This window comes from Echinops telfairi, unplaced genomic scaffold (genome assembly GCF_000313985.2).
Source record: "Echinops telfairi isolate 266 unplaced genomic scaffold, ASM31398v2 ScPeMD7_7475;HRSCAF=8513, whole genome shotgun sequence".
Classification (NCBI taxonomy): Eukaryota; Metazoa; Chordata; class Mammalia; order Afrosoricida; family Tenrecidae; genus Echinops; species Echinops telfairi.
The window spans coordinates 28,413,182-28,433,041 of record NW_022111379.1 but is presented as its reverse complement, the minus strand read 5'-3'; the positions used below and the strand labels follow the sequence as shown (position 1 = coordinate 28,433,041).

General features: G+C 42.0%; 1 protein-coding gene across 1 annotated transcript in view; it reads right to left on the bottom strand.

Annotated features, from left to right (window-relative positions):
* Positions 1–19,860, bottom strand: part of GABRA5 (gamma-aminobutyric acid type A receptor subunit alpha5) — a 160,788-nt gene that overhangs the window by 64,272 nt on the left and 76,656 nt on the right. The window contains exons 7-9 of the mRNA XM_004699735.2: positions 8,669–8,812; positions 6,392–6,544; positions 3,117–3,328 (exon numbers count right to left, since the gene is read on the bottom strand). Coding sequence (XP_004699792.1) covers positions 3,117–3,328; positions 6,392–6,544; positions 8,669–8,812 — 509 coding nt within the window. The remainder of the gene's footprint in view (positions 1–3,116; positions 3,329–6,391; positions 6,545–8,668; positions 8,813–19,860) is intronic.

The following is a 19,860-nucleotide window of genomic DNA, read 5'->3' as shown; positions in this document are numbered from 1 at the left end:
GCAGTTTGAAACCACCAGTAGCTCTGCAGGAGAGACTGGGCTTTCCACTCCCATAAGAGTTGCAGTCTTGGAAACCCACAGGGGGTTAGCACGTGAGTTCTTAAACTTGAAGCAGGACAAAGACAAAATGGAGACAGAAATGATTCATCCTGATGAGAGACAATCACATGATGCCGTGATGATGTCCAAAGGATTCACAGTCATGTGGCTATGTAAACAGGACATGAAAACAAAGGAAATTGTCACAAAATCATAACTGGGTAGCAGATCAATTCACTATAGTTGTTGGCAGAACTACAAAAGCAGAAAAGGGACCGTGATTGGAATACATACACTACCACAGATTAGAAGAGTTCACCAGGTTGGTTCTGAGACCCTCTGACCATCTTGGTTAGCGCCCAGCTGACTCATGACCATACAGCTCTAGTAGCCCAATTTCCATCAAGCGTGTGCCCAGGAGAGTTCCTAAAGATGAGACCACCCCTCCCTGGATTAGTCAGGGGCCTCAAAGCCCACTGCTATCGAGTTGATTCTGACTCAGAGTGACCCTAGCGGGCAGAGTAGAACTACCCCTGTGAGTTTCCGAGTTGTAACTTATTATGGGAGTAGAAAGTCCCATCTTCTCTAGTGGAGCAGCTGGTGGTTTTAAACTGCCAACTTTACAGTAAGCAGCCTAACGTGTAACCACTATGCCACCAGCAAATACACTTGACTTGAGGGCAAAGCTTTTTAGATTGCTTATCCATTGTGAGAAGTAACTCAATTAATGCTGAGTCTATATGGAGACTCAAACATGAATCTAGAGCTCCCACTGTTTCTTTCAGCAAACCTATTCAGCATTTAAGCTTTAATGTACACATTCCTTAGATTTACATACAAATTATCCTTTAAGTACTTAATGATTATTTTGAAAGAGTAGTATAATTTTAATAACTCATGTTTATTACTTAAGTGACACATCAATCTAGTCAGTGGAGTTAGTGTGCTTTGCTGGTATGTAGCTTCCAATAAGGTATACGACCTCTTCATTGCCCTTACAGTTACCTTGAAGAAGATACACTACATGGTGAAATGACAAAACAGCAAGAAAAAGAGTGGAGCATACAAATCTAAACTGAACAATGAGTCCCTGGATAGGCACCGGTTAGTTTTGCAAAAGTCCTGTTCCTGATGCTAGAACAGTTTCTATGTCTCTGTTTAGGGTCAGGCACTAAACAAAATGTGAAAACAACAAATTGCACAGGTTGAACAACTGAAAATATGCATATGGAGATCCTCTGTGAAAGAAGAACCTCCAAGATGAAATAAAAGAAACCTGAAGAAGGCATGGCCCACTCCTGCACTTGTCAAGAAAATACGCGAAGATAAGAAGAGACTGCACGATTTCAAGGATCACACTAATGAGGAGAGGTTGGCTTAATCAAAGAAAAGAAAATTGACAACAAGTTGCTCCTATCTGTAGACATTGTCAGATAGTATGATGATTATAGAGTTCAGCTGCATGCAAAAATGATGAGAGGCCCTGGAAAGAAATGGGATTAAAACAAGCTTTACAAATTCAGAAGCAAGGATTGTAAGACCTGAAAAACTATCCTAAAGCAAGTCAAGATTAACAAAAGATACAGCACCAGATGAACAGGACTCAATGGAGAACTACGACCATGAACCGTTTCTTTGCTGGCAGAAGTCTTCCCACATGAACATCAAGAACTCAAAAGGATACAGAAACCTCAGACCCAGACATTGCATAAGGTGAAGAAGGCGCTGAAATCTTCGATGGAGAAGGTAGTTCCGCAGCTGCAGAACTAGATAACACAGTACAAAGGCGGGGCATTTTTCCTGAAACTGGAACCTGCACTTTTATAATCTTGGCTTCATCTGATTTGCTTTCAGTACAGTAAATATACCTTACTATGACTCTATACACCACTAGGCGAAGTTCCTAGAAGTCGTTACCAGAGCAGAGCTAGAATGGAGTCAGTAAACAGTAAACCAGAAGAATCATTTAAGAATGCCTTATCTATGTATTTATTCCAGTCCTTTTTATGTAGTTTCTAATAAAGAAATACTTCCATAAAGTTAAAAAGTAACATGCCTATCTATGTTATTGTATAAGTAAGGCATTTTGCATTGATAACAATTTTGAAAATGTTCTCAAGTAGCACCTCAGATAATTGGGGTCCCGCATGGAGCTATGGCTGAGCTCTGGGTGCCCTGTGGGGGCCCTCTGAATGATATCCTGCAGGCACAGGTAACAACTCAGTTACATGAGGAATATTGGCCAACTGGTTTTTGGATGCCTTCTCCAATTGGTCCCAGGGTTCCTTGGTCCTGCCATGAATAACAAGGGGTAACAACAGGGTGGAAGGGCAATACGGGTTACAGACAGGCAGGGAAGGCAGTCAAGTACTAAAAGGTGCTTAGGAGGTAGTTGGATGAAGCGTCGGGGGAAGGGAAGGAGACTGCACAGAACTGTAGGTCTGGAGGTGGTAGTGGGGGGAGGGGTGGGAAGAGAACGATCAAGAGTCCTCTGAGCACTAGCCGCCACCACCACCCCTCCACCAGCCCCTACTAGCTGTTCTATGGTTGGAAAAGGTATGGTGAGGAAGTGAGGCCCACTACACCTAGTGTATTCCAAGAAGTGTGGGGAGTGTCAGAGGGGTGGTGAACAACCGGGATGCTGATAAAGAGTGGGCATGGCCAACCCTCTCATCTAATGCTGATTTCATATAACGATTTGGTCTCTGGAAACTAACCTTGTCCATAAGTGAGGCAAGGATGTATTATTCTTAAGTATATAAGTTATTTCCATACAGCAGAACTTTGGCTTGATCTAAATTGGCAAATAAAGGAATCAGGAAAGTCCCTTGTAAGAATTTGTAAGCCTTTGAATATATGGATGAGGCAGACAATTTGCATTTTGGGTGGGGGCTAGGAAACACCGTGCCTTTTCTATGGACATATGATAGGGGCTTTTAAAAATTCTTGGAAAAATGAAATTGAAAAATAATGGACCTATTCCATGAACTTTTTGAAGCACTTACATTTAATCAGGCCTGTTTTATAACTCAGGAGAATCTGACAGGAGGGGTAAATAGGAAATATATGACAAATACCTTGATCTTGGCCAATTCCAGTGTCTTTTTGCCATCCCAGGCCCAGCCTCTTTTTGTAAAATAGTTGACAGTGGCAAATTCAATCAGGGCAGAGAACACAAAGGCATAGCACACAGCTATGAACCAGTCCATGGCTGTAGCATAAGCCACTTTAGGCAGAGAGTTCCGAGCACTGATGCTGAGGGTGGTCATTGTCAGCACTGTGGTCACCCCTATGGTGGTCAGTAACAGGGTGACAAGTCAAAGAGGAGAAACAAGAGTTAGTACTGGTACCCCGAATCCCCTCATTGCACATTTGTAAGAGAGAATACATGATACATTCATGAAAACACTAGTTGTTTCCCCTCAAGCCTGGTATCTCTCTCCTCTGAACTTAGTTGTCCAGCGAAGTACTTTACAGTTCTTATCGGAAGCTTCAATTTAGCACGACCCAAACATTCCCTTGTTCTTTCTTCAATGCTTCCCTCACCATTTTTGGACACTGCCCAGCAGGGACTCAGGCCAAAAGCGCCTGAGTGATCCTCAATTCCCCAACTTGACTCATTTCTTTACACCCAAATTGAACTTAGTGACCAACTTTATGTACCTCTACCTTCGGAAACATACCCAGAATCTGAACACTTTCCACCACTCTGATCTACATCACCATCACTGTTTTTCTTTTGGAATATTGTAAGAATCTCACAAATGGACTTCTTTCTTCAGCCTATTTTTGAAAATAACAGCCAGAGTGAGCTTCTAAAATATAAGTTAAATCATGTCTTTTATCTACTCAGGACTCATTAAAACCTTCCTATCTTCATTGGGAGGGTCAGGGGGCAAGTACTTAGCCATGATCTCCAGTATTCCCCAAGTGCCACAACCTCTCTAAACTCATCTTTCTCTGTCTCTGCTCACTAAACTCCTTCCCCCTAGCTACCTTGTCTCCCTTCAGACTTCACTGACTGCTCCTTGTGCACTCAGGCTCTTTCTCGTGTCCATATAAGGCCCTCACTTTTGAACTTCCTTTGGCTCTTCACTCAAATGTCTTCTTCTGAGATAAATGCTTTTCAAATCCCATTTTACAGTCTCTTTTCTACACACACTGCCTCTGATTGTCTTGTGGCTCCTTTTGATCTATAACACTAAGCAAATCATAGCATTATCACCACACGTCTGTTGACTGCTTCCTTTCTCTGTGAATTTAACCTGGCAGGGATTTGAGTCTGATTTCTGCAATGCCCCATTGGCTTGAACAGAGCCAAGCAAATAGTTGGTGTTCAATAAAAGATCTGATAAATGAATGGAATTTCGGGTGATACTAGGGCAGTATCCAATTTAAGAGCAATTGAATTTACGTAGCATATAATAGAGTGCTTCACAAACATACAATGTGTGTCTTGTAGCAGTGGGCTGGAGACAATCTCTCCTCCACAAATATGAATTTTGTAGACTTCCCCAAGTCAGTTCAATTCAGAGTGCTGTGTCGGAATCTCTGTCTGAACACATAAGTCCCACAAAGAGGAAATGAGGAACACCATTTAGCAATTGACATTATTGTAACTAAATGATGAAAACTCTATTGGAAGCAGATCTGCCAGAATCCTGCAGGCCTGCAACATCTCCACATGATCTACCCTTCCTCCTCCAACCATGCTGTCTGTGGGTCTGGATGTGTGCATGTGTAGGTACACAGATGCACCCTCAAAGTAGAACATTGCTGCAGAACATATCTACTATGAATTCTCATTCCGGATCTGCCTTCAAGGGTATTTATATACATTTAAGGAGCCCTGGTGTAGTGGTTATGCTATGGGTTGTAATCCACCAGCAGCTCCTTGGGGGCAAGACTCGGCTTTCTCTTCTTAAACAGTTATAGTCTTGGAAATTCACAGGGCGTTGCTATGAGTCAGCAACAACTCAATGGCAGTGAGTTTTGTTTCAGTATTGACCATAGCACAATGGTCATTCTGTACAGAATTAATGTTTCATCAGAAATCAACTGCGGATGAAGTAGCTGTGGGTTTTCTTCAAAATCCAATTAGTCATGGTATTGAGTAGAGAGTGTTCTGGGCATGGCATTAAATTGGTTTCTTGAGTCTTCTTGAATTCCTTAGCATTGAGACTCTCTAAGAGGAAACACCACAGATGAAGCATTTTCCAATCAACCTTTTTTCCCTACCCACAGCTATTGCTATTTCCCTACAGGGCTCTGGGAGGTGAGCTAAGCTGTGCAGCACTGCTTGGCCCTAAGCCTATCTCAACACTTCCTGAGACACCCCTGAACGATAAACCAAGTCAGAGAGATTTGACTAATCACTAATTAGTAAAATCAGATTATACTAATCACTTATGGAGGAACAAAACGTTTTGGCTTTCTCTAAACTCTGCAACCAATACAATAAGATACATGCCATTATTTTCATCTTAACATATTAAGAATAATAAGTGCAGTGGTTAGAGCTAACAGGCAAATAGTACACCACAGTTTGAAAATAAATGCAACCTTTTATTATTACAACTAACCTGCAAATGCACATTCAGTATCTCCTCCAATTTGAATAATCTGAGGATACCCAATACTGTCTGCTGTGTCAAGGTACTTACTCAATTCGATCTTTCTAAATGTTAACATCTTGACTTAGGGATGCCAAATAGTCTTCTATACTACTATCACATATATTTTTATTTATTACTATAAACTCCAAAAATAGAAAAAGAACATCTCACTGTCATCGAGTCCATCTGGGCTCACGGCATCCCCACAGATCAAGAAAGAATGGTCCCCGGGGGTTTCTAGGAGTGGAACTCTTTATAGGAGTAGAGACCCTCATTTTTCTCCAGAATAGTTAGTGGATTTGAACTACTAACCTTGCAGTTAATATCCCAACACATAATCCACTACACCACAAGGACTCCAGTACCACATAAAATATGTTGATTGACACATTGCAGTTAACTTTTAAGTGGCAAATATATTGCAAAGAAAAACTAAATGACATAAAGTAGTGCTTCATTAGAACAATTCAATTGGAATATTTAAAACAAAATCTTAGCTAACACTGCTTTCTGGCCATTTGAAACCTCAAAAAAAAGTAAGCACTGACAGGCTCTCAAACCATCATGCATTATTTCATAAGCCTTCGGTCTCAGAGAAATCCTAAATGCTAATCCTTCACAAACCTTGAACTCATTGATCTATCTGTTTTTCAAATCATCACAGCACTGGTATACTTAAGGTTGTGGGTGTACTGATTTTGGGATCAGCGTCTAGAGTGTAGCCTGAGGACACTCACCAAAGACTGTCCTCGCAGGAACTGACTCCCGATTCAGCCAGAAAGACACCTGAGATAAGATCACTGTCATGATGCAGGGAAGGTAGGTCTGGATGACAAAGTACCCAATCTTCCTCTTCAAATGGAAATGTGCTGTCATAATTGTGTATTCACCTGCAGACAAACGAATATCCACATGTCATCTACAGTGATCGAGGTCCCAGAGAAAGGGAAGGGCCAGTGGCTCCTGCCTGCAGGCTCAGAAGGCTTCGGGAATAACACCGTCTCTTCTATTGTTGAATAAGAACTTAGTTGTGCTATTTGGGTAAAACGAAAGAGTTTTTAACCATTTTAATTCTGTTGGTACTGGCCTCAGAGAAACATTGTCTGACCGATGCTTCCCCTGGGAACATGAGATTTACTTGGTTTGCTAATCCCTGGTTGTAATCTGTGCCTGCTATTTCTGCCCGCTCCAGCCACCCCCTGCCCTCGCCTGCTGCAGCAACTGGGATTTAGCAATCAGAGCGGACATACAGAGCAGAGAACACCACAGAGTTTCCTTTCTCCTTCAAGCCCTAGGAAGGTGAACCGTGTGGAGGAGGCTGAGGACCTCTTAGGGGAGGAGCTGGGACTCAGAATCTAGCAGCTCCCTTGTTCGGCGCTCATCCAGAAGACCAAAGTCCCTTCCTTTCTCTGAGTTCCAGCATGTCCTTGGTGAAACTCCAGGACGTTTTCTGGATCTGCCTGGCCATGTGGGAGGTGCACGGAGACATCCCCTTCCTGGCTGACAACGATGCTGTCCTGATGGTAAACTGGTAAGGACTAGAGATGAACTGTAATCCAGAGTGGTTGCTAGACTGGGGGATCTTCCTTTGTAAAAGATGTTCTCATCACTCGATGAAAGAGAAGTGCTGAGGGGGAAGAGTATTGCTGAGTAAGAACTTTTTGAGGGGTGGGGACTTGCATGAGTGAATGGTGTAATCGGGGTGCATGGCTGATACTGTGACTACATCCACAATAGGCTTTGAGGATCAACAATGGCTCACCTAGATGGGGGCTGATGTTCTGGGGCAGAGGATGTAGTTGTTGGAATGTTCTCTGCTTTCCTCTGACTCTTTCATATTTGGCACTATTGGCACAGCTGACATACATGCTATCCATAGCAAAGGCAGAAGCATACACAGTACAGACACTCCAGATCAGAGCAGGCCGAGGAGAGAACAATCTCAATGAGCGAGGAAAGAAGCAGGGATAAAGAAAAGAGAGTGCCATACCCCACACCCAGGGTTGGATCACCTTCACCTCTCCCTGGTGCTTGAAGAAGGATGCCTTTCTATGTCTTTACCTTAGGGTCTGGATTCTCTTCTCCGTCATTTCCTTGAGCCTAATATTTTGCTATCACGCGTTTACTTCATTCAATGAAGTCTGTACTACATCCCTCTTCCTTTGAATTTTATGCTGCAACCCAAAATGCCTACAAGCTGATGGAGAAGCATAATGCCTGTCCAGGATACATGCACTCAGCTTCCTGGGGGCTGTTAGGTACCAGGAGCTACCCAGGCAGAGAAGGGTTCTGAGGCTCAGGGGTGGTTTTGAGCACCGAGGACTTGTCCGGAATGAGGTGCACCCTAATTCCATGAAGCTTTCCCTCTTCCCTAGTCCTAACATTGTCCATATGACAATGCCTACTGATGGGTAGAGGCTTTCAGGGAAAGTGTTTGAGGACAGGCTCTGGAAGTAGAACCCATCTGCTCTTTAATGACCTTACCCCTCCCTTCCCTTGCTGGTTCTGACAAGGCCCTCAGGCTGGGCACATATGCTCTTCAAAAGCCTCAGTGCTCTGTGCTGCTCTGCTTCGCTTCTTCTCTCAATCCGGCTCTAGGGGAATCTCTTCCAATAATTCAAAACCGGAAGAAAGGGGCAAACAAAAGAAAGGTGGAAGAAAAAGGCCCCGAATCCCGCAAAAAACCCAACCGGCCAAGAAGCCCCGGGCCCCGCAAAAGGAAGGGGGGTAAAGAAGTAGGCCACCGGCCTTCACGCAAGCCTGAATCACCAAATCCTGCTTCATGTTTGCTGCTCAAGTGGTGGCAATTACAGGGCAAGCTAGTGCTCTTAATGTCATCCAAAGTGAGTTCACTGACAGATACACAACAGGTGGAGCCCCAGCTGCCAGGGCGAGGGGGTTGGGCAAGAATATCAGTGCTGGGGTAGGGTGAGTAGTGTCCCACGGCAATCTCACTGTACTCCTCCTGCCTGCCACAGTCCTCCTCTGTGCCCCTTGCCCACCAAGTCCCTTACCAGTGCTGGTGCTGATGTTCTCCGTGCCTACTGTCTGCCCCATTAGGTGGTACTGGTTAAGTCTGGAGCCGTCTTCTGCCACCACCACAGACTTGGCACTCTCGTGGGTCCAGACATAGACTACTTCAGAATTAGGGTATGCATCTGTGGGACCGGATGGAAGTGAATATAAGCATGGTGTCATTCCCAACATGCACAGCTGCAGATGCTTTTAAAAGAGAAAATGTGATTTGAAAATGAAATTTTAAATTTTATAACAAAAATTAGTGGGACGGTCAAATCCAGGGCAGGGACCAGCACAATTCAGGTCCTCACTATTCAAGTTTGAAAATCCAGGTACTTTCAGGATTTCCAGCATCTTTTTTTTTACCTCTAGAGTGACACTACTATCATTATCATGTAGCTGGGAGAATAAGTGACCAGACTTTGAAAAATCAAATCCCAGCCCCAGGGCCATGCCCAGTTACTTATGCTCTATACCTGATGGTTTTGAACGGTTTCCCTGGAGGTTAGCAGCTGAACTTGTAACTGCTACACCGCCAGGGCTCCTCATGTGTCTATAAAGTGAGGCTAATAATAGTATTTACTTCTTAGGGCTGTTACTCTGACTTCATAGAGCACATAGTAATATACTTCTGCACAGTATTTAATACCTGGGCACACTCCCTGCTTAAACTTTCCACTTCCCAAATGCCCAATATTTTTTATCTAGTGCTTCTTTAACAAAAATATATAAAAAATATAACTATAACAAAAAACTACAACAAAACAAAAAAATCACAAGTACATGGCTTTAATAGACATTTTCTTATTATGAATTAGGTGAGAGCATTAATATTTCACACCATCAACTCTGCATTCAATAGTTCAAGTGACTTATTAATCCCAACCCTGTATTCTAATCCACACGCCACCTCCAATTTCTCTTTCCCCTCTTATGGATCTACATCTCCCCTTCGCTCAAGTTAACACCTGTTAACCTTCTAGTCCATTGCCTCTTTCCATCCTTCCCTTCCCTCCCTTGGGGACTTTCAGAGACTGTTCCCTTTGTTATGAAAGTCATTATCTTGGTTTTTATTCTTTTACTAGTGGTCTCATAGAATAGTTGTCCTTTTGTAATTGTCCAACTTCACTCAACATGTTCTTGAGGACCATCCATGTCATGAGATGTTTACTTCTTTCATCCTTGTGTTTCAGTGATGCATAATATTCCCTTGTATGAAGCATTTCTCTGACCGTTCTTCTACTGGGGAGCATTTGGTCTTTTTCCAACTTCTTGCTCTTATGAACAGTGTTGCTATGAACATGTTTGTTTGTTTTTAATGGCTCTTACTTCTTTAGGATATATAGCCAGCAAAGGCAATGCTGGACCATATGGCATTTCTATTCATTTATTTGCATTAATGCCATATCATTTAAGCAATTGCTTAAATATTTACAAGTTCACTAGCAGTGTATGAAAGTTCCCACCTATCCACACTTCTCCAGAATTTGTTGTTTTCTTTCATTTTTAAAATTGGACTGCTATTGTCAGTGTAATATAATATCTTATTGTTGTCACTTGCAGGTGGATATGATCATGAGCACTTTTAGCATATATTTGTTAGCCATTTGGATGTCATTTTTTGTGAACTATCTTTTGTCCACTTTTTAATTGAATTATTGATTTTGCCTTATTGGGATTTTACCGTTTTCTATACATTTTAGAGATTGATACCTTCCCCCCATAGGCCCCCATTCATGGGTTCTCTTTTTACTCCTTTTTCTCCCTTTTCAACAGTTTCAGTGGCATATAATTCACATAGCATATAAATCAATAGTACAAACACATAAAGAAGAGTTGTACAAGCATCGCCACAATCAGTTTTACAACATTTCTTCATTCTTGTACTCATTGTTATTAGCTCCCCACATCACCCCTCCCCCGTCATACCTGTAAGGACCCACTACTCCAGTTACTGTCTCTGTAGATTTACATAGCCTGGAATTCATATATAAAAAAACATTGAAGACAAACTAACTAAAGAAAACAAGAATTAAAAATTAAAACAGATAAAAGACCTCTATCAAAAAGAAAGCTGAAACTTGAAACACAGGGAACCCAGGATAGATGACTTCTTCAGGACCAGCGGTAAGAGGGGCGAGGCCTGGAGGGTGAAGGGAATGTGGGGTAGAAGGGGGGAACCAATTACAAGAATCTAAGTATCGTCTCCTCCCTGGGGGGTGGACAGCAGAGAAGAGGGCGGAGGGAGACGTCGGACAGGGTAATTTATGACAAATCTATAATAATTTATGAATTATGAAGGGTTCAGGAGGGAGGGGGAGGGGGAAAATGAGCAAACGATATTGAGGGCTAAAGTAGAGGGCAAATATTTTGAGATTGATGAGGGCAACGGTGTACATAGGTGCTTGACTCAGTGGATGTATGTATGGACTGTGATAAGAAATCTATGAGCCCTCAATAAAATAATTTTTTTAAAAAGAAAGCAGAAAATATTAAAAACTGGAACAAATTAAAATGGATCATGAGGGAGAGCAAATGATAGGGTACTAAATTTTAACCTAATTGCATCTGCAACAGTTCACTTTTGATTAAATCCTTTGTGTACATAAGTGTCTTATTTTTAGTATTCATCTTTTTTTGTCTTCTAGAGTGTGTGATTCATTATATCCGATAGTATGCCTATCCCCTGCACTAAGGCCCTTATGTTTGTCCCCATTTTCCTCACTGATGATCTTTGGAGCTCTAGGATTTCCATTCAGGCCTTTAATCCATCTTGAGTTCATTTGGTACATGGGGTGAGGTATGGGTTCTGTTTTATTTTTCTGCCAATAGAGATCCAATTTTGCCAACATCATTTGTTCACAAAAACCTCTTTTTCCCATTTAATGCTTTTTGGCTCGTGGTCAAAGATCAGTTCTTTGTAAGTGGATTAACTTATTTCTGGGTTTTCTGTTCTGTTCCGTGGGTCTATTTAGATGTTATTTTACAAAAACCAGGCTGTTTTGACTACAGCAACTCTGTAATCGGCTTTGAGGTCAGCTAGAGAGAGACCTCCTCTTCTTAAGTTTTTTGCTTATTTTGGGACTCCTCCCTCCATATATACATTTAGTAATTAGTTTTTCCATCTTTCTCTCCACTTTTATCTCTAATAGATAAAAGGTGCCTCTGGCCACACCCCAGGTAAGGTCACTAGCACAGGATCAGGGCTGTAGCCTGAGCAAAGGGGTTACATTCCACCCTAATCTGTGGGTGAAGCACATCAGATCACAGCATAAAGTGTGACTATAACAGGAAATAACCACTATTTTTTTAGTATTACATAACTGCCCAAACTCTGGGATTCATGGTCCAGTGGGGTTGACACATATTTTAGGGATACCCAATTTCATCCATGACACTCCACCAAAAAGTCAAGTCCTTGCCACATACAAAACATTGTCACCCCAAAAGTTTTCAATACAAATTCCATTCTGGGGCAAAAGTCTTCTTCATGTGTGAATCAAGAATGCAAATTATCTGATTCCAAAGTACAATTGTTGAATAGGCTCAACGTATCCATTTCCACTACAAAAGGAAGAAATTGAGGAAAAGAAGAAATCACAAGCACTACACTTGGCAGGAGAAAGATGAGGTTTTTGACTTGCACAGAGACCAAAGTCTCGGAAACCCACAGGGTAGGTTTACCCTGTTCCATAGAGTTCGATGAGTTGGGATCAACTTGACAGCAGTAAGAATTTTTGGATGTAAAATACAAAACAAACAAGGAAAAAAACCCAGAACTATTTACATTCATTTTCAAGGCTTGAAACCATCAAGACAATAATGTCTTAGCCCTCTATATTGTGTGTGTTGGCTATGTTTTCTGGATTTGGGACTCTATCTTCCAGGCCCACTGGGACAGCATCTGTACCCATAGGCTTTGAGTGGCCCCATTACCCTAGTTCAAATGAGTGGCAGCTCCACCAGCCCTGGAAGACCCTGTTCTCCTGCACCTTGGTCATAACAGCTTCCCTCCCTCAGCTTTGGGTGGCAAATATGGCACCCTCTGGCACTTGTGAACGACAGCTATACCATCGGAAGCAGAATTAGTGACAATCTGACTCCTTTAAAAGAAGTTGTGGCCTCATCCTTTCAGAGGCCAAAAGTCAGCCCTACCCTTGAAGACCAGGGCAGCTATGCCTTTGATGGTCCTTGTCACTTTAGTCTCTGCTACAAGGACCCTTGGCCTCTCAAACCCTTGCCTCCTCAGACTGTTTGCCTTTGCTCAATACCTTCCCTACTCAAGTAAGTGCTACAAAGCACTTACCTATATTTACAAGGGCCTAGAGAAATACCACTTCACCAGTAAGGTTCACCTCAACTGTCACCAGAGTTCCTGGGCTGACAAACATAAATCCGCTGACAAGTGCTAAGGGGTACCTCATTCCATCAGGAGGAGCCCTGCTCTCTTACTATGTAAGCCAGCTCAATACAATCTCCCATTGCTGCTGCCATTTCTCTGCTGCTGTTTCTTAGCGCCTGTCCCATCTCGCCTGACTTCCAAGTCCTCATAATTCTACCAACAATCGCTTTGAGATAATCTAGGCTTTTACTATCTTACTGTGTCAATTTGTGAAAACCCTAAATCCGCAGCACAGAAGTGAATAGGTTGGAGCACCTGTGAATCCTGGCCAGGATGTGAGTGTGATGCGGATGACTGAGGGCAGCAAGGTGGAGTCTTCCTATGGAAGACTCCTATCCTGCTTCCTGCTTTGCTGGCAGGACTGTCCTGTTACCATCATACCTTCCCTAGTTACCAGTAACACACCAGGTCAAATGACTGGGTACAGATGGTAAACTCTCACTTCCCAACCCACAGGGAGCTATACATCTAATCCTGGTAGAAAGAAGATGCACCCACAGAGCCTTTAAAAGGAGTGAGCAAACTGAAGTTCAGGAAGTAGCTCAAGTTTAGGGCATCTGCTCCTATGACAGGGTGAAGTTCTCCACAATCAGGAAGCATTGTGCATACGAACATGTATAAAGAATGTAGAGTATAGCAGGGCACTCTCAGGTGCCCAGTATGTTCAGGTAGGAAGAAAGCGGGGAAAGAAAGTTGTGTGCAGGGAAGGGGCAACTTTCTAGACACTTGGTACAATCTGGAGAGAGGCAGAGGACAGGGGGACAGGGCGCTCTTGCCAAGGTCCAGGAGATAAGAGTGGGGAGCAGAGGTAAAGGGAGTCACTGTGGTGTAGTCACAGCACGAGGTTGGGCGTGAAACTGTTGGCACAGAGCACCACTCACTCCACTCTACACCTCCGCTCTACTGACTGGGCATGGCTTTCTGTGCTGGGCTAGGGGCAGCATCTGGGTACTGCAGTTTCTCTGGAGTCATGTGGCTAAGGGGCACATCAATCCTTGCAGACACTTGTATTCTGCAAGGAAGAATGGAGGACTCTATGGTCAAAGAGCAGCTGGCTGTGGGGCTATCAGCTCACTGAGCATGGCAAGTAGAAGGGTTGTCAAGACCTATTTTTCCATTGTATTGGAGTGTTGAAAGACAAAAAACAAACAAAATAAAAACAAAACAATCTTATCTTAAAGTAAGGAACCATTAAAATAATAATTTTATGTAGATAAGTTCTATTTGAAACCACAAAGTGAAATATGAATGTTACCTGCAACCATAGTAATAATTTATGATCTCGTTTCTCAAACCCACTGTCACCTGTAGCATTATTGGTATCAATAGCATCAGCACAGAGAAGTAGCATGAATCTTGCATGTCCCAGGATCATTTTCTTTATCAGTTAAGCACTTGAATAGATGACCATTGGTGTCTGTTTTAGCTTAGGCCTTTAGCTGCGCTAAATGACTCTCCCTGTGTCAGTAGTGCAGCGTTTGCTCTCCCAGCTGGCAGTGACAATTGTGGGTCTCTCAGACGCCGATTATGCCATCTGTTATGACTTAGGACATGTAACACTTACTGTTCTTCCCTGACCATGCAGCAGCAGACCCTGGCGTGGAAGCTTGAAAGTTGTCACTTACACGGGACTTTGGGATCTATCACTGTTTTCTACATAACTTCTAGTTTATCCTATCTCAAGTTGCAAGTCTGGAATAAGAGTGGTGATATATCTACCAATGCCTAACTTACAAGGTCATGCATGTTGATCTTTCTTTCTATCATTTTAATGAGGTTTTTCTTTCTTCTGTTTAATGTTCTTGAAAGCATCCCACGGCTCATTGGGTCTTCTGTAATTGATATTCAATGTGTCACATCTGCTTTTGAGGTGTTCCTGATGTTTATGTGGAATATATGCAAGGTATTATTTTGGCTTTTATAGGCATATTTAAAATTTTTAGTTTCAACCTGAACTACATATGAGCAATTTGTGTGTACCATAGTCAGCCCTGGCTTGCATGTACATAGATATCCTTGTAAGTAGATGGATAGTATCCTATCACAGAAAGCACTGTAATTCAAAATATATCTTGAAATGTCCTTTTTGACGATAATGCAATGTCATTCCTCTTGAACTTCTTATTCCAAATATAGTGAGTCATACGACTGACAGATTCCAAATGACCAGTATTGCTTCCTTTCCGCTCACTAATGTCTAGGATATTGATCTTTAAGTGTTATATTTCATTTTATAAAACTTGAAATCTTCCAGGATTCATACTTCATACATTCCAAGTTCCAGTTATTAATAGATGTTTGTAGCTGTTTCTTCTCATTTTAAGTCATGCCCCATCAGCCAACAGTGATCCCCAAAGTTTGGCTCCATCTCTGTCATTATGGTTGACTCTCCTCTGTCATATTTGAGTGATTTATGACCTGAGAGACTCATCTTCTGCACTATCTGGCAATGTTCTGTTGAGACCATGAGGTTTTCAGTATCTGACAAAGTTATGCCATTATTTATGACGTTTTCATTGGTTACCATATAAACCTGAGTATAAGCCGATGTGAATACCCACCAAAGCACCTAATTTTACCACAAAAAGTGCATTAAAAACATGCTGAAAAAACTCGGGTTATACTCGAGTATATATGGTAATTCCTCAGAAGAAGACAGTCTATTTCTTTGTCATAGTCTGTTCTTGGTCTGTAAGCTCTGCTGAAACCTGTGCACCTTGGGTGTACCTGCTAGTATTTGAAATACCTGTGACAAAGCTTCCAGTATCACAGTAACACACAGTATGACAAGCCTCCACAGTATGACAAACTGGCGGGCAAGTGGTGAGAATTTGAACATCACACTGGCATTGAGTTGATGCCAACTCATAGAACCCTACAGGACAAAGTGGAACTGCCCCTGTTGAGTTTCTGAGACTGTGACTCTTTACAGGAGTGGAACACCCCATCTTCCTGTGTTGGAGCAGCTGTGGTTTCACACTACGAGTGAAGTTAGTAGTCTACCGAGAACCACTGTGCCATCAGGACTCCAGAATTCGAACACACACAGTAGAAAGGACCCACTCCTAAAAACAGAGAGAAAGGAGGATGGAACTTTAGATTCTGTCCTTTTGATGTGCCCAACATCCTTCAGAGGCCACGCCACAAGTGAACTGGGCTTTACCTCAAACTCACCTGTAGTAGCTTTATGGAGCTGACGTGCTTCCTTGAACTTAAGGCCGACATGCCCTGATGTGAGAAGACGCAGATGACTGCTATCCTAAGGTGATAGAATTGCAGCCTTTGGACTGTTTCAGATCCCTTCTTTTGAGGGTTCCCAATGCACGGTGGTTTAGGACTACCATATATTTACTTTTGTAATGCCCTCCTTGTTTTCTTCTGACATGTATCAATCTGTATATATGGGTCTGCTTTTGGAAGTCAGTGTTAGTGAAAGTTTTGCCCTATCACAAACCCCCATTGTCTGTGTAAACAGTGTCCAGTGACTTGAGAGTTCAAGCTATATGTCAACAGTTCAGGCATTGCAGTCTGAACCTGACCAATTCTTGTATCATTTCCACTTCTGTAGTGTTTTAATCCTGCATGGTCTAAAACCAGGAAAGTTGTCCATCAGGGTTATATCTTTTTACCACATTTATTCAAACTGTATGCTGAAAAAGTAACCCAAGAAACTAGACTACAAGGAGAAGAATTTTGTCTTATAATTAGAGGAAGACTCATTAACAAACTGTGGTATATAGATAACACAATGTTGCTGGCGAGAGCCAAGAGCACTAGAAGCATTTACAGATGAAAATCAGACACTACAAACTTCAAAATGATTACAATCAGTAGAAAGTAAACAAAAATCCCCACACCTGGGCCAATAAACAACATCATGATAAATGGAGAAAAGGATGGCATTGTGGAATATTTCATTTATTTTATTTTTAAAATTTTTATTGTGAATTAGATGAAAATTTAGAGAGCAGATCATCAGTTTTATATTGATAATTCATATACATTTTGTTTCAACTCACTGCAATCCCTTCTATGTACTGTCATTTATCCTATTTCCCTGAGTTTCCTATTTTCTTTCTTTCTTGTTTTAAAACATTTTATTGGGGGCTCTTACAGCTCTCATAACAATCTATACATCCATAGTGTCAAGCACATGTGTACGTATGCTGCCCTTACCCGTTTCAAAACATTTTGTTTCTACTTGAGGCCTTGTTATTTTCTTTTCCTTCCCTCCCGCACCTTCCCACCCTCATGAACTCTTGCTAAATTATAAATTACGATTATCTTCATATGTTACACTGTCTGCTGTCTCCCTTCACCCATGTTTCTGTTGTTTGTCACCCTGGGTTCGGGGAGGGGGTCATACGTCTATCATTGTGATCGGTTTCCCCCTCCTCTCATGGTATCACTACTCTCATTGTTCCTGACAGGTTTATCTGTCCTGGATTCTGTGTGTCAAGAGCTCTTATCTGTATCAGTGTACATGTTCTGGTCTAGCTGGATCTGTGAGGTGGAACTTGGGGTCATGATAGTGGTGGGGAGGAAGCATTAAAGAACTAGACTAATGTTGTATGTCATTGGTGTATACTGCCCCCTGGCTGGCTCATCCCTTCCTTGTGACCCTTCTGTGAAGGGATGTCCAATTCTCTATAGATGGGCTTTGGGTCTCCACTCCACCACCCCCTTGTTCACATTGATATGATTGTTTGCTTTGTGTCTTCTGATGCCTGATATCTGATCCTATCAACATCTCATGATCACACAAGCTGGTGTGCTTCTTTCTTTGGGCTTTGTTGCTTCCCAGCTAAATGGTTGCTTGTTTATCTTCAAGCCTTTAAGACTCCCAACACTCTATCTTTTGATAGCCAGGCACCATCAGCTTTCTTCACCACATTTGCTTATGCACACATTTTGTCTTCAGGAATTCTGTCAGAAAGGTGAGTATCACAGAATGCCAAGTTATTAGGACAAAGTGTTCTTGCATTAAGGAAGTACTTGAGTAGAGGCCCAATGTCCATCTGCTGCCTTAAAACTTAACATATAAATATATCTGTATAGATCTATGTCCCTATCATTATATATAAATTATATAAATTTGTATGTGCCTGCATTTATACTTCTATAAATGTCCTTTGCCTCCTAATTCTTTATTTCCTTTTACTTTCCTCTTGTCCCACTACCATGTTTGACTTCAGTCAGCTTTCAGCAATTCCTCTCAGCTACACTGCGCTTGATCAAACCCCATAGGCATTCTACTTCCTCCTAACCATCGATTTTAGATCACTTGTTCTCTTGTCCCTGAGTGTTCTGTTGTGTTTTCACGTCTAGCTATATAAGATAGGCAGGATAAACAACCCATAGGAGAGAACAATGGGACAAACAGTTCCAGGGGAAGATGGGAGAGGGGGACGTGGGGGAAAGGAAAAGGGGAGCCAACAAACGCAGGGACAAGCGTTTTGTGTTCTCATTCATTCTTTTTTCTTAATCTTCTGCACTTTGACCTTAGGTAACTGATGCCCTTTTTTATTTTAAATGGTTGATTATTCTAACATATGGGAGACTACAGCCTATAGTATTGGATGTGCCACCCATCTTTATCTGAATAGTATAATTTTGTTTGGGTTCTTATTTTTTTCCCTGAACTCTTTACAGGACCTTCTAATGTGATCCCTTCCAGAGCAGTTGGTAGTTGTAGCTGGGCATCATGTAGCTTTTCTGGTTTCAGGTTGAGGAGACTGGTGTTTGGTGATCTGGACACTGAATTAATTGTTTTCATGTGTCTTTTAGTTCCAGTACTCTGTCGCACGTTAGATGGTTGCTCAGGAGCTTAAAAAACCCCAGTTACTACTCGCCAAAGTAGAATGTACATTGTCTCTGTGAACTATGTTATACCATCTACCCTTGGTGTCCCCCAAGAGCATGGTCTATGTGCCCCAATTCCAGCTCCTTACTCCCTCAAGGTATTTGGTTATGGCTAAGAAGTTTTCATAACTTTTCCCTGGTGGCACGTGTTAGGCTGCTAACTGCAAGGTCAGTTCTAACCCACAGGCTGCTCTAAGGGCAAAAACATGACACTTTTTGTTCCCATAAAGATTTACAGCCTTGGAAGCCATGACGGCCATTCTACTTTTCTTACAGGGTCACTGTGCGTTGGAATCAACTTAATGGTGGTATTTGGTTTGGTCTCCCATATGCTCCATCACATTCCTGGATATATTTGCAGCAAAGGTGGATACACATATACACATATTCTTTGAAAATCTACATATTCAAGAAATTCATGACACTATCAATAGAATTAGCTTATGCCCAGGTGGATGATTTATATTGCTGTGCGACAAAATGATGTAATGAACCAGAGACTTATATAAACCATATGTATACAAATAGATTTTGGGTTCACACATAATCCTAAGCCCAATCAAAAAATAAATTGTTCTTATGACATGGCCCTGCTCAATGCTCACCCTCATACAGAGGACCCTGAAGATATGGGTGCTACAGCAAAGTGTGAGGGAGAAACCAGATGATCCTCAGCTATCAGCAAGAACAGTGTCTAGGGTCATAAAGGCTTGTCTTCAAATAAGCAGCCATCTGATCGAGACATCAAGTAAGGCCACGTAGAAGAAATACACTTGCCTGTGTGATCCAAGTATTGGAAATAATAAAACCCCAATCCACAGGAAAGAACGGTATCAGAGCTGAAATTGTGAATACCTAGTTTGCAGAAGGTTATGGATGAGAGCCACAATTCTAGTCTCATGGACCTCACATAGGTTAGGTAGT